The sequence below is a fragment of the Diabrotica undecimpunctata genome, chromosome 1 (assembly GCF_040954645.1).
Source record: "Diabrotica undecimpunctata isolate CICGRU chromosome 1, icDiaUnde3, whole genome shotgun sequence".
Taxonomy (NCBI): domain Eukaryota; kingdom Metazoa; phylum Arthropoda; class Insecta; order Coleoptera; family Chrysomelidae; genus Diabrotica; species Diabrotica undecimpunctata.
The window spans coordinates 114,757,325-114,769,856 of NC_092803.1; the positions used below are offsets into that span (position 1 = coordinate 114,757,325).

Here is a 12,532-nt window from a genome sequence, read left to right on the forward strand (position 1 = left end):
AAAGCGGTAGTTTTGCGCTTCGTTCCACTTCCCGCTAGTTTCCCGGTTTGTTTGTTCCAGTCATATAAAACGTTCCACTCCCCTTTGGTTGGTAGAGCGATGAGTGTGTAGTACTCTAGCCACATATTCGTAATTTCGCCCATCTTCAACCAGAGCAACGGCGTTCGCACAATCTTCGACACCAAGAACCATGATCAATCATAGGTAAACAAAATGTAAGTGTCAATATGACATAATGATAACAGTCACCAAAACCACCTCGTCGTATTACAAAATACCTCCAAAATAATCATAATTAAAACAGTCATAAATTGTGGGTGGCAAATTCATTTGCCTCTAAAAAATGAACCAAGACATAGTTTGACATGAAACAAAAAACACAATTCTTAGGAGACATGGTTGCAACCGAAAAATAAGGTTTTACGAAAATCCGCAAACGAAATTATTACACAGGAGGTTTCAAAATTAGGATAACCACGTTTTAATTAACCCTGTACAATAAGTCAAATATAAAATTTTATCAAAAAACTGACTATACCGAATTAAAATGTATAAATTTATACACAGTGTGCTAAAAAAATTATCAAAATAGGGTTAAAAATAAAAAAATTTAAAAACATTGAACTTGACCAAAATTTTCTACGTTGCGTTTTTTTTGCATCTGAGTATATTTATAGTTTCAACTTACTGCGACACATTGTAAAGTTTAATTTTTTAGCAAAGATAAATAGAGTTAGTTATTTGAAATCGAGAATTTAATATTATTTTTTACAGGGATTCCAGAAACTCCAAAAGATATTGAAGCAGGAGCAGGGGAGAGTGTCCCAGCGGAAGTTGTTTTTGGAATGCAAACTTCAATCGAAAATATTCCCAAAACTTTGACGGAAATTTGTAAAAACTTACTAGATCGAAGAAATAATATTATAGAGCTATTAGACAGTGTGCTTAAATCAGAAATAGACGCCGGGGATTTAACTGATCAAATAGAAGCTTTGAAAAGAGAAGGAACTCAGTTAAAAAGCCATTTAGATATCGTTCTGATAGAGCACGAAGGCAAAATTAGAGAAATAGTAAGAAATTGGCAAAAACTACTTAACGATAAGACTCACATTGGTTCGGACGGCAAAATTGAAGAACTAGAAGAAAGTCTAAAAGCTCAGGAAAAACTAACGAAAGATGCAAATCAGGTATTTTATCTTGAGATTTAAAGTGGTGCTATATTTAGTTAAAAAAGTTAAGGTTCCTTCTGTTTGAGCAGTGTTGTGTCATCTACTGCGGGAACTGTCCAATTTTAAGTAAATTTCCCACTCTGCTTCTGAAAATAACTTCTTAAATTAGTAACTTTTTTTCTAATTGCTTATCTATTTTTTAGTGTGTGAAAAAAATTAAACTAAACAACTTGTAAATTCTTTTAATTTTGAAAATACTACACAAGAATAATATTGTCAGTATTTTTTAAACTCAACATCGGAGATATTATTCTGTTAGAACTTTGTTATAAATTATGAAAATCCACACAAAAATTTAATGCTGCTAGTTTGATAAGTTAATTTCCTACTTCCTAAGTTCTTTATTAGTTATTACCGAATTTTTACAGTATTTACAGTATATACAGTAAAGAAGGAGGGGATGGCCTTGGGTAAACTTTTTGCCACAAAATTAAAAAGATAACGATTTCATATTAAATATTTATTTCAGACTCTTTAAAGAACTGTATTATCATTAATTTTTGGTGTTGAAACTTAGTATAAAGTAATAATCAAATATAAATATGTGTGATGTTTTGCGGAAGTTGCGGATTGTATAAACTTGAGCCAAATAGTTTTCCATTTCCTTTTTAATTTTTTATGCAAATCTGGATTGTATTTTGCTGGAGATTATTAAATTTTCTATTTCATTTAAATTTATTGAATGTTTTGCTGTTTCATCCACTACCTCATTATCTTTGATTCAGGCATGTCCTTTTACCAAGATAAAGAACAAGTAATTGCTATTATATTTAAATGAAGCAGTTAACTTGTTAATATGGCATAACAACTCATAGTTATGTTTTTTTGTTATAACTTATTAGTTATAATAAAGTAATCTGATAGTATAAACGTATCTCCAAAGTTCTGTTCAAACGCGTTGATATTAAATATATGTTTTTTTCATAAAAAAGTTTGTTGGTTAATTATTACAAAGATTTTAAAATTAAATTCACATTTAAAGTAATTTTTCCCTAATATTGTTGTAAATCATATTTAGAAATCATTACAGATAAAACAGAATTTCATGCATACAATAATTTATAAACGTTTAAAACTCAAATGGTATTGGTTTTTTTAGACGTGGGGAACATTACAAAGACATTTAGCTGCTTTCGTGTCACATAATTTAGACAAATGCTCTATGTCGTATTTTTCATTACTTACTGGTAAACATTTTGAATATGATTGTTCAGGAAGTAGGAACAAACCTTTCTGAGTAAGATGATTATCTTGGGCACACTGTCGAGTTTTCTTAACCTAACACCATTGTAGTTAACTCGAATTCTCACAGACTTACGCTGGATGGATTTTACAAGATTACCTTTCATGTTTTGAGTACCAAACAGGCATTGTTTCTTGTAACGCTTTTCGAAAAATTGTTTCCATTTGCGTACATGTTTCTGCTTTACTGCAATTTTCTTGAAAGAATCTTAATGAATTACGAATATTGCCAATCCAGTCTTGTGGTGTTTCCATCTCTTATCTAAATTGATCACACCCATATTCTTATTGCATTCGAGGTAGGAATGCCTACGAATAGAGTAGGTTATTTCTATGCAGTCCAACCTTCTTACAACATTTACAACATATGTATTGAATGAAACCTACAATCGTATAATTTTTGTTTTGACCCCCGCTCCGTTACAAAAAATGTGAAGATGTCTCACCTCTGACTTATCATATATCATGCCCTTTTTTTTAGAAACGATTTCCGGGTATGTGTAGAAAATGCTGTCACGATTCGACTAAACGTGAATATTAAAGCTGAACATTGAGAGCTGCCTACGATAGTACACATCGTTAGTGGTAATATTTGGAAGATTAACATTTTTTCAGTCGATCGTAATGCATGGACGGACCCTCCTTAGCCCTTAACCGTTCGTTTCGTTTTCGGTCATAAAAAGTCTTGGCCTTTTTCGTAGATGCACCTCTTTTTCAGCTTGTATAGATCGAACAGAGGTACTTCCTATCATTTCAGTTCACTTTCAGTTTTTGAGTGATTTCATCACAGGAACTACGTGTATTGGAAGAGGATAGCCGAATTTAATATTCATATTTTCGAGATATTGAAACTATTCAACGTTTTCAACTTCTCTGCTAAAACTGGTTAAGGAAACAATAAAAATGGTATTAATTTCGAGTATATTTGGTTTTGTTCTGACCATAATCCAGGGATTTGATACGTTGATTGGATACCATAATTTCATTTACTGTTCCTGTTAATAAATAGTTGATATACTAATGACATTGCGAATGCTTTGTGCCCTCCAAATAAAAACTTGACAGGACCCTGGTCTACCTGGCCTTTCCGCATACGACCGTTAGCGACTCCACTGCCCCTACGAGTCCGACACGACCGACACCAAAATGAAGGTGGCACGACACGTACGCATGCGCATAATTTCCACCTCTACCGACACCCCGATTGGTGGTGTAAAGTCAAAAGAGGTGTGTACGGGCCCAGCTCGTTCAACCTCGCCTGGTTCTCTTGGAATGAGAGTAGAGTGGTCCTCGAGAGTCTCGTCTCAGATACTAAGAATATAGACCGGTAACCGTGACGCCTAAACGTCTCGAGTGCGTTTCTACAAACCCGACACCTCAGGCAACGGCTCTCCACCTCTCGATTCCTACTCATTAGTCGCCTCTTACTACAGGCAGGGCCTTCTTGCCTCGGCCGTATTCTTATCTCCGCGAGCCGAACGGAGTATACTAATGACGAAGGATGCATTTCAATAAGAAATAGCAGTGATAAAGCCATTCTTTTTAAGCATTGTTTATTATCCATTGTATAATACAATAAAGTTGGCGAGTTATACAAATGAGGGATGATCATTTGACGAACATCATTTTCCGAACCTTTCCAGATACTACCTTGATGAGTAGAATTCAAAAAAAATTGTAGTTGATAATGAGAAAGTTGTGTGAGAAGTGCAGTATATCTATCTTTAGAGTATTTATTTAAACGATACTCAATAGATAACTAGTTAAGATCAAGGTTTTATATCAATGTGTTTAATATACCCTTTTTTGTTAAATACTATTTGGTTGTTTTGTAAATAAGGTAATTATGTGTTTTGTTAATAGGTTATCGTAGATTTGCAAAAAAAACTTGAGGACAAGAGATCAAATCATGATAAGTGTGTCCACGAATTAAATAGCGTTATTCATGGATTAAAGGACCAAATTCAGGTAAATTATTATCATTTAATTTTATTAGAAATTAAAGATTTTTATTCATGAATTTTTATTTTTTTAAATTATTTTCTTGTGAAATTTTTCTTTAAGTACTATCTCCTGTAAGCAGGTTGGTAATCATCATGGCTACTTTTGCTTTTGACACTGCAGTTCTAAATAGTTCTACGGAAATGAATTTCTACCACATTCTTTAGTAATTTAACCAAACATGTGTATTTTTCCATCACTTATCTTTCCTTATATTTTGCCTTGTTTAAGGCACAGGCCTTCATTCCACAAAGTAGTAGGTACTGAAAATACATAGGAGAATAATAATATTACTTTCATTTATAAGAGATCACTACTGATTTCTTATACATTTCTTCTGCATAATCGTTATACTCATTAACAAGATATCGTTAACCGTATGTGATATATTGCTTAAACAATGTGATTAAGATTAAACAAAAAATGTTTCTATCTTGAGATTCAATAAAATAGTTGCTTTTACACCCTCTCCTAACTCGTCTTTTGAACTAACGTGCACCTTATAAGGTTTTTCCAAGTGTAATACATTTTTAAGGAAAGAAAGACTAAGACGTTGCAGTTTTATTTTGTTTATTTATTTAGGGCATGGCGTACATGGACAATATAATTATAAATAATTATACATTACAAACATAAATATAAATACACTTCTGATCAAAAAAGTCTGGACACTTGTATTTTGTATGTTTTTTTAATTTGTCAGTATGTAGTGATTTTAATGTGGAGGAATTATATAATAATAATAAAAAAACGTTCATTCGTAAGAATAAAAATAGTTCTTTTATTGTTTTTAAATGATCGCGTCGCCATAGAACCAAAATTTTGACATTTGGCAAAAAAATGAAATCGTGTTAGTATGACTCCCGAAAATAATGCAAAAGTTGTGGATTTACATGAAGATGGTCGAAGTAAACGTTATATTGCAAACCATTTGCATATTTTCAATGATGCTTTTGCCATCATGTGTCCATGAACAAATGAACAATGTAACGGAAAAACATCTAAAAGTAACACCTAGAAATAACAAACAGGAATGGATGACAGAAGAGATTTTACAATTAATGAACAAACGAAGAGAATCTAAAGGAAAAAATGACAAGGACGGAGAATACAAAAGACTAAATAGAATAATTCGAAAAAAAAAATAACCGAAGCAAAAGAGAAATGACTGGAAACAAAATGCGTGGAAATAGAAGAACTACAACAAAGGCACGATTTTTTTAATTTACATAAAAAGGTAAAAGAGTTTACATCGACTACCAAGAGAACGACTTTTCACACCATGCTGAACACGGATGACAAACTGCTAGAATCAACGGAAGATAAACTGAAAGAATGGGAAAACTATATTAAAATTCTTTTTCATGACATACGAGAAGAACCAAGATTGGAAAATAACAACGAAGGGCCAACAATTCTGAAATCTGAAATCATAAATGCAATTAATCATCTTAAAACAAATAAAAGCCCAGGTCCAGACGGAATATACCCAGAAACGTTAAAATTAATCAGCGAAGAAAATATCGAAATATTTGTCCTTTTATTCAATCGCATTTATGATACAGGTAAAATACCCCAAGATTGGCTGGAGTCAATATTCATCCCACTACCAAAAAAGCCAAACCCACAACACTGCAATGAGTTCCGTCTGATAAGCCTTATGAGTCATGCAGTAAAAGTCCTACTAAAAATCGTACATAATCGTATCTATAGAAAGTGCGAAACTAACTTACTGCGTAAGACACGACCTACTATTAGAACGTTTGCAAGAAGTCGGTATATATGGAAAAGACATCAAATTCTTAAAAAACTTGTACTGGAACCAAAACACCAGAGTTAAGATCGAAGGTTCCACATCCGCAGAAGTAAAAATTAGGAGGGGAGTTAGACAAGGATGTGTTCTGTCGCCTCTGCTGTTTAATCTTTACTCCGAGTTTCTATTTAAAGAAGCATTGGAGGATTCCAAGGATGGAGTCAAGGTGAATGGCGTAAATATCAACAGTATCAGATACGCCGATGATACAGTGTTAATTGCGGATTCCGACTTAGGTCTACAACGACTCATCGACAAGACCAACTCGACCTGTGAGCAATTTGGTACGAAAATAAACATTAAAAAAACCAAAGTGATGTCAATCCGAAAAAACCAAAACGTACCTCAACCTTGCACAATAAATGGGCACATTTTAGAACAGGTCAATAGATTTAAGTACCTGGGATGTTGGATCGATAGAAGCCTAAATCCTGATCTAGAAATAAGATCGAGAATAGAACAGGCCAGAAAATCTTTCGAAAAAATAAAAAAACTGCTTTGTGATTTTCGAATAAAACTCGAAATTCGACTACGTTTATCAAAATGCTACGTCTGGTCGACTCTTCTATATGCAGTTGAAACGTGGACCCTTAAAACATCAACCGTAAATAAATTGGAGGCCTTTGAAATGAGGATCTACCGGAGAATACTCAAAATTTCATGAACATCGTATACCTCAAACGAAGAAGTGCTGCATAGAATAGGCAAGGAAAGAGAACTTTTTAACACAGTAAAAGTTAAAAAAACATCATACCTAGGCCACATACTGAGAAATAATAAGTACCAATATGCCAAACTTATAGTGAAAGGAAAAATCGAGGGAAAGAGAGGCCTAGGAAGGAAAAGACTATCGTGGCTCAGAAACATCCGACAATGGACAGGGCTAAATTTTGAACAGCTAATAAGAACAGCTGGAGATAGAGAAGAGTTTAAAATTGTAGTAGCCAACCTCCATTGAGGAGAGGGCACTTTAAGAAGAAGAAGTCCATGATGCTTTTACGAAGTGTCGTCAAACTGGGAAATACACTAGAAGACCAGGATCAGGCAAAAAAAGATGCAGAGACCAGCGTGATGAACATTTTTTAAGATTTTCGCATTACGGAACCCCTCTTTAACGTCAAATGTTCTCGCTAGTTGTTTGTTAGAAGCTCTAGAAACTCATATTTCTGCACGAACTGTAAGAAGAGTCCTACATGAATGTGGTTTTCGTTCTCATAAGCCAGTAGCTTGCCCTAAATTAACAGCAGCTCATTGAGCTAATGACATTGAGATTTACGAATGATCACAGAGACTGTACTGTTCAGCAATGGAATGTTGTAATATTTTTTGATGAGTCCCGTTTTTGCTTACAATCTCCAGATGGATGCGAACGTGTATGAAGGGACCCGGAGAATGATGTGCACCTTGCTGTGTTTCACCCAAAACGCTGTTTGGTGGCGGAGGTTTTATGACATGAGCGACTATTTCTTCCAACGGAAGCACCGAATTAATTTTCATTGAACGTGAAACTCTAACAGCAGACATATACAAAAGACAGTATCTGGAGGACAATGTTGTCCCCTATGCCCCTTTCGTTGGGGATAATTTCTTATTTATACATGATAATGCGCTTCCACATACTACGCAAATCGTCATGGACTATTTAAATACTGTCCGAGTTTCCGTTTTGGATTGGCCAGCTTGTAGTCTTGACATGAATCCATTAGAATATTAGAATATTTATAACACATTTTAGGAAAAATGATTAAAAAGAGGCAACCATTGTCAGAAATATTTCAATAGTTGAAAAGAGCGTCGAATAAAGAATGGGAAAATATATCGCAAGAACAGATTCAGCAACTTATTGCAAGTATCCCTAGGCGTACTGAAATCCTCGGAAGATGTAAGGGAGATAATACCTAATACTTAACCTAAAGAACAGCCAACTGTGGGCGATTAAAATTTTTTTTGTTCAAATTTTGGAACGATGTTAATTGTTTTTGCGTTACTTGTTACTTTATTTTCTGTTAGTTATTTGTCCTATTATTACTTTTTTAGTATTTTAAATAAACGATTTCTATTATTAATGTGTACTGCCTCCCTTTTAACCTACTCAACGCCTACAGAATTTTAAAAAACATACAAAATGCAAGTGTCAGAATTTTTTTGACCAGGAGTGTATATATTAAAGCAAATATTACAGATCAAAACAGATGTAGAATATATAAAATTCTACCGCAGAGATAGGAACGAGTGATCATAATTATAATTTTATGTGGAGATCATTAATCCACTTCAGTGCAGCATTTGTGGCATGGAAGAAGTCGATCAAGCTACCAGACTATGCCGACATCGGACATTTCATCACAATGTGCTCAATAGTTTGTCGAGTTCTATGTCCAATGATATTCTAATACGGATAGAGTCTTCCACTCAAGGCGGGTTAATTCCTAATTCCATACCTGGTAGGCGCTCGTTGTGTTTCATCGCTATTTGTGGTGCGGTTATCGTTTCCCAGCATCGCTTCCATTTTGCGTGGGCGTTGAAATCTTCCTCATGTAGTTGTCTTGCTGTAAGAAATGGAAATATTCTATACTTAACCGATGATCTATACTTCAATGCGATATCTGGGACATCTATATGTATCGGTAACTAGTTTCTACACTGACCGACAAAAAAGTGGCCACCCTAAAAATTTCCGAAAATACATATTCATTGAAAATTTTATGCACTGTTTCATATTGTATACTTAACATCTTTCGCCATCTAATAACAACAAGAGAAATAATACGATTTCCTACATTACGTCTGTAAATAGCTATTTCGATCATTATTGGCCTACGACGGGATAGATTTTGTTTCGATTCAGAGCAGTGGCATATACCGCTCTGATGAGACCTAGAGAGGTCGAAATACGTATAAGCGGCTTGCCGCTACCCTGTATCGAAACAAAAAGCTAATACCGTCATTATGTTCTAACAGAATCAACCATAAAGACATTAATAATAACATAAAGAAAAATTAAAAGAAATAAAGAAAAAAGAATGAAGAAAGCTAAATTGCAATTGTTCAATATAAATACTACGTATTTAAAAAATTCTCAATTAGTAATGCATATTTTATTACGAAATTAGCAACACGAAATAGGTGGAAGAGTCCATTTACTCGTCGAGGAGGTTGAAGACGTTATATAACATGTATATTTGTTTAATTTTATTAAAATCTATAACTAACGGCGGTTTTATGTACTTTCGAATGTAATAACTGTTAAAATAAATAAACTTAAAAAAAATCGAAAAATAAAAAGTAATAATGAAATTACTTTGTTCAATTTTAACAGTAGTATTTAAAATTTAAAAATACCGAAAACATCGTAGTGTAAAGTACGAATCTTCGAGCTAGTCTACAGTACCGCCTACTGTACCACTTTTTTTCGGCAAAGTTTTTTACCGCGTAAACTCTATAACAATCGCCAGATAGTCAACACAATTCTGCGAACCTTTTTTATTTTTAAATATTTCGGTATCAATATAATGTATCAATTATATGAGTGTTGTTATGATAATGAGAACTACTCTAGCTAGTTCTTTCTAGCTTATTTATTCACTCTATTTATTTTGATTAAAAATTTTGAAACCTGCAGATTAACGCCAACATTTCTCTTTAGAGTGTTATTTAGAATCATTAAAATATATTTATAAGTTACTTGTAATTTTTTAGAAAGTTGAGGCCGAGTTAGAGGCTGAGAAAAAGAATACCACGGATTACAGATCCAGAGTAAGCAATAGCCTCCAAGCTTCTCGAGGATTGCGCACCAAGATAGCTGACCTAGAAAAAGAGAAACTTAATTTGGACAACCAAAATAATGACCTCAACAAGAAACTAAAGTAATCTTTTATATCTTTTATATACATTTTTTTATTTATCTCTATACTTTCTTCTCCGTATATCATTGCATCCCTCCTATGTACAATAATTTTGAGATATAAGATCTCGTTTATCTCAATTTTCAACTTAAATCTAGTGGTAAAAACTATCTTATTTTTTACTTATACCTAACTCAGAAATATACCAGGTGCATAAAAATGTTTTGTCTTATTTTTTTTTATTTATGTTAGATAAATAGGTAGAGGCAAAATCATCAGTAACTAATTCACATAATTTAGATTTTTGTATAAGGCCTAATGTATAAACATTTTACGAGCATGAACCAAATTAATCTTCTATCTATTTTATGAAACTCTAATGAATGGAACGTAGAAGCAATACAAGAGCGTAATATAAGATAAAAATTTAAATGATTTTAAAGGAACTATAATCCATAGTGTGATTATTATCATATACATGTGTGGCAGGAGTACATTTTTCTGGGTGTAATCTACAGTTACTTTTGTATGAGGTAATCCGATCTTTTTTGGAACTTTGTCTTATATATTCTTTATTACAATCTATAGAAGGGATTCTGTTGATTATATTTTTTGTTAAATGCTTTAGTATGTCTATCCTTCAATTTTAGTTTTTATTTATTGTTATGTATAATTCCTTCAATTCAAACATCTTGACAAACATCCTCACTTAATAAGTAAAAAACTAATTCGTGATATGCAAGAGACACCGCGCTCAGTTAAATAAAAATTACTAAGTTCTCACAAGGATTTTAAATTTAAACTAATATAAAGCTTTAAATTATTTTGTAATAAATTCTATCATAAAAATATTATTAAAAGTAATTATTAATTATATTAATATCTAATTAATACAGTATTATTAATTAGACGTATTGTTTTAAGAACAAAATGTGATTGAAATGTCAAATTTTGGTAATTCATATTTCTTTCCTAGATGGCGTCGATACCTTACTGGGCAAACGGTGTAACTTGACAAAATAGCCTTTTATATAGATAGATGATTTTTCCGTAGAATGAAACCTTTATTACATACGTTATTGCTTAATATTGATTTTAACTAATAAATTCAATAAAAGTGTTTTTTATATTTTAGGCAACTTCAAGACCAACTCAAACACAAAGAATCTCAGTGGAATAAGGAGAGGGACGAAATGTCCAAAAATATGAAACACCAAGAGAATATGTTGCAGAAACTGTCTTCCGACAAATCTAGCTTCGAAACAAGGTTCTTGATCCATGTAACTCTTAGAGCTTTTTCTGAGCTATTGGGTTCTCAACAGTTTTTGTAGTGTATCACCTACAATATTTTGATCTTTATATACAATTGTTTTACATTCAGTTTTATATGCATATATAAACTTTTTATCAGCCTTTTATATTATTTGAGATTTTTTCACCTTCACGAAAAATGTTTGTCCGTGCACGTGTACAGCAACGTATTTATAAAATAAAAATTGTTTAAATAACGTAGAAGTATTCAAATTTACTAGTAAAACAAATTATATCTTTTTGTCAATTTAAAAGATAAATTTGGTTTTTCTGATATACAAAAGTGCTTATTTTTAAACAACTCATTTATTAAAACTCTTTTAGCTACCTCTTTGTATTATAGACTTGTTAAAATTGCCAGTCATTTGTTTGAAAAATATAATTAGTTACCAGCCAAAATTCATTTTTTTTTTAAATATAATTAATTTACATTTTCGGTAATTATCGGTATCATATCGTGCAATTAAACTATTATCAGGATAAATTTTAGACAATAATCATCATGATCATAGCCTTGCAAAATCATGGGATTTTGGCTCATGCCTTTTTGTGTCATAATCCTATTTTTTTTATAGGGATTATTCCACTTTATTTATTATGATTCGCTATGCGTTTCAAAGCTGTGGTGATCAGCTTTCATTTTTTCTTCATGGTTCATAGGTCGTCATCTATCTATCTTTTTCTCGGTCTTTCTCTTCTTCTAGGCCATAGTGAAGCCCAATTGCTACTATATTATCCTCACCTGATGCCTTCAGTAATTTCCGAGTTTTTTTATTTGTTTTTTTATTTCATATGCTGTTGGATTTTCGATTTCGTCAATGTCATGAGTGTTTAGTATTCCGTTATTTCATTTAGTGCCTTTCATTGATGTTTATTTTTTTTTTATAATGTTGCTCTCATATTCTGCTGATCTGTTTGGGTTCGAGTCCAATTTCTCCTTTTACATTTTTTAGTCTGCTTTTTTTTGGTATGGTAACTTTTTTGTGAAATTTGCTTATTTTATAATTATTGTGTCTACAATTCTCAACATTTAAGTTTCTGTTCATCCAGCTTTTTTATTTTTTTTTTTTATTTATGGATTTGCGTTCATT

At 32.5% G+C, this 12,532-nt stretch overlaps 1 protein-coding gene across 1 annotated transcript in view; it reads left to right on the forward strand.

Moving 5' to 3' along the window:
- Positions 1–12,532, forward strand: part of LOC140434466 (uncharacterized) — a 72,784-nt gene that overhangs the window by 32,676 nt on the left and 27,576 nt on the right. Inside the window, exons 4-7 of the mRNA XM_072522765.1 lie at positions 775–1,187; positions 4,335–4,439; positions 9,985–10,151; positions 11,266–11,397. Of these exons, the coding sequence (XP_072378866.1) occupies positions 775–1,187; positions 4,335–4,439; positions 9,985–10,151; positions 11,266–11,397 (817 nt within the window). The remainder of the gene's footprint in view (positions 1–774; positions 1,188–4,334; positions 4,440–9,984; positions 10,152–11,265; positions 11,398–12,532) is intronic.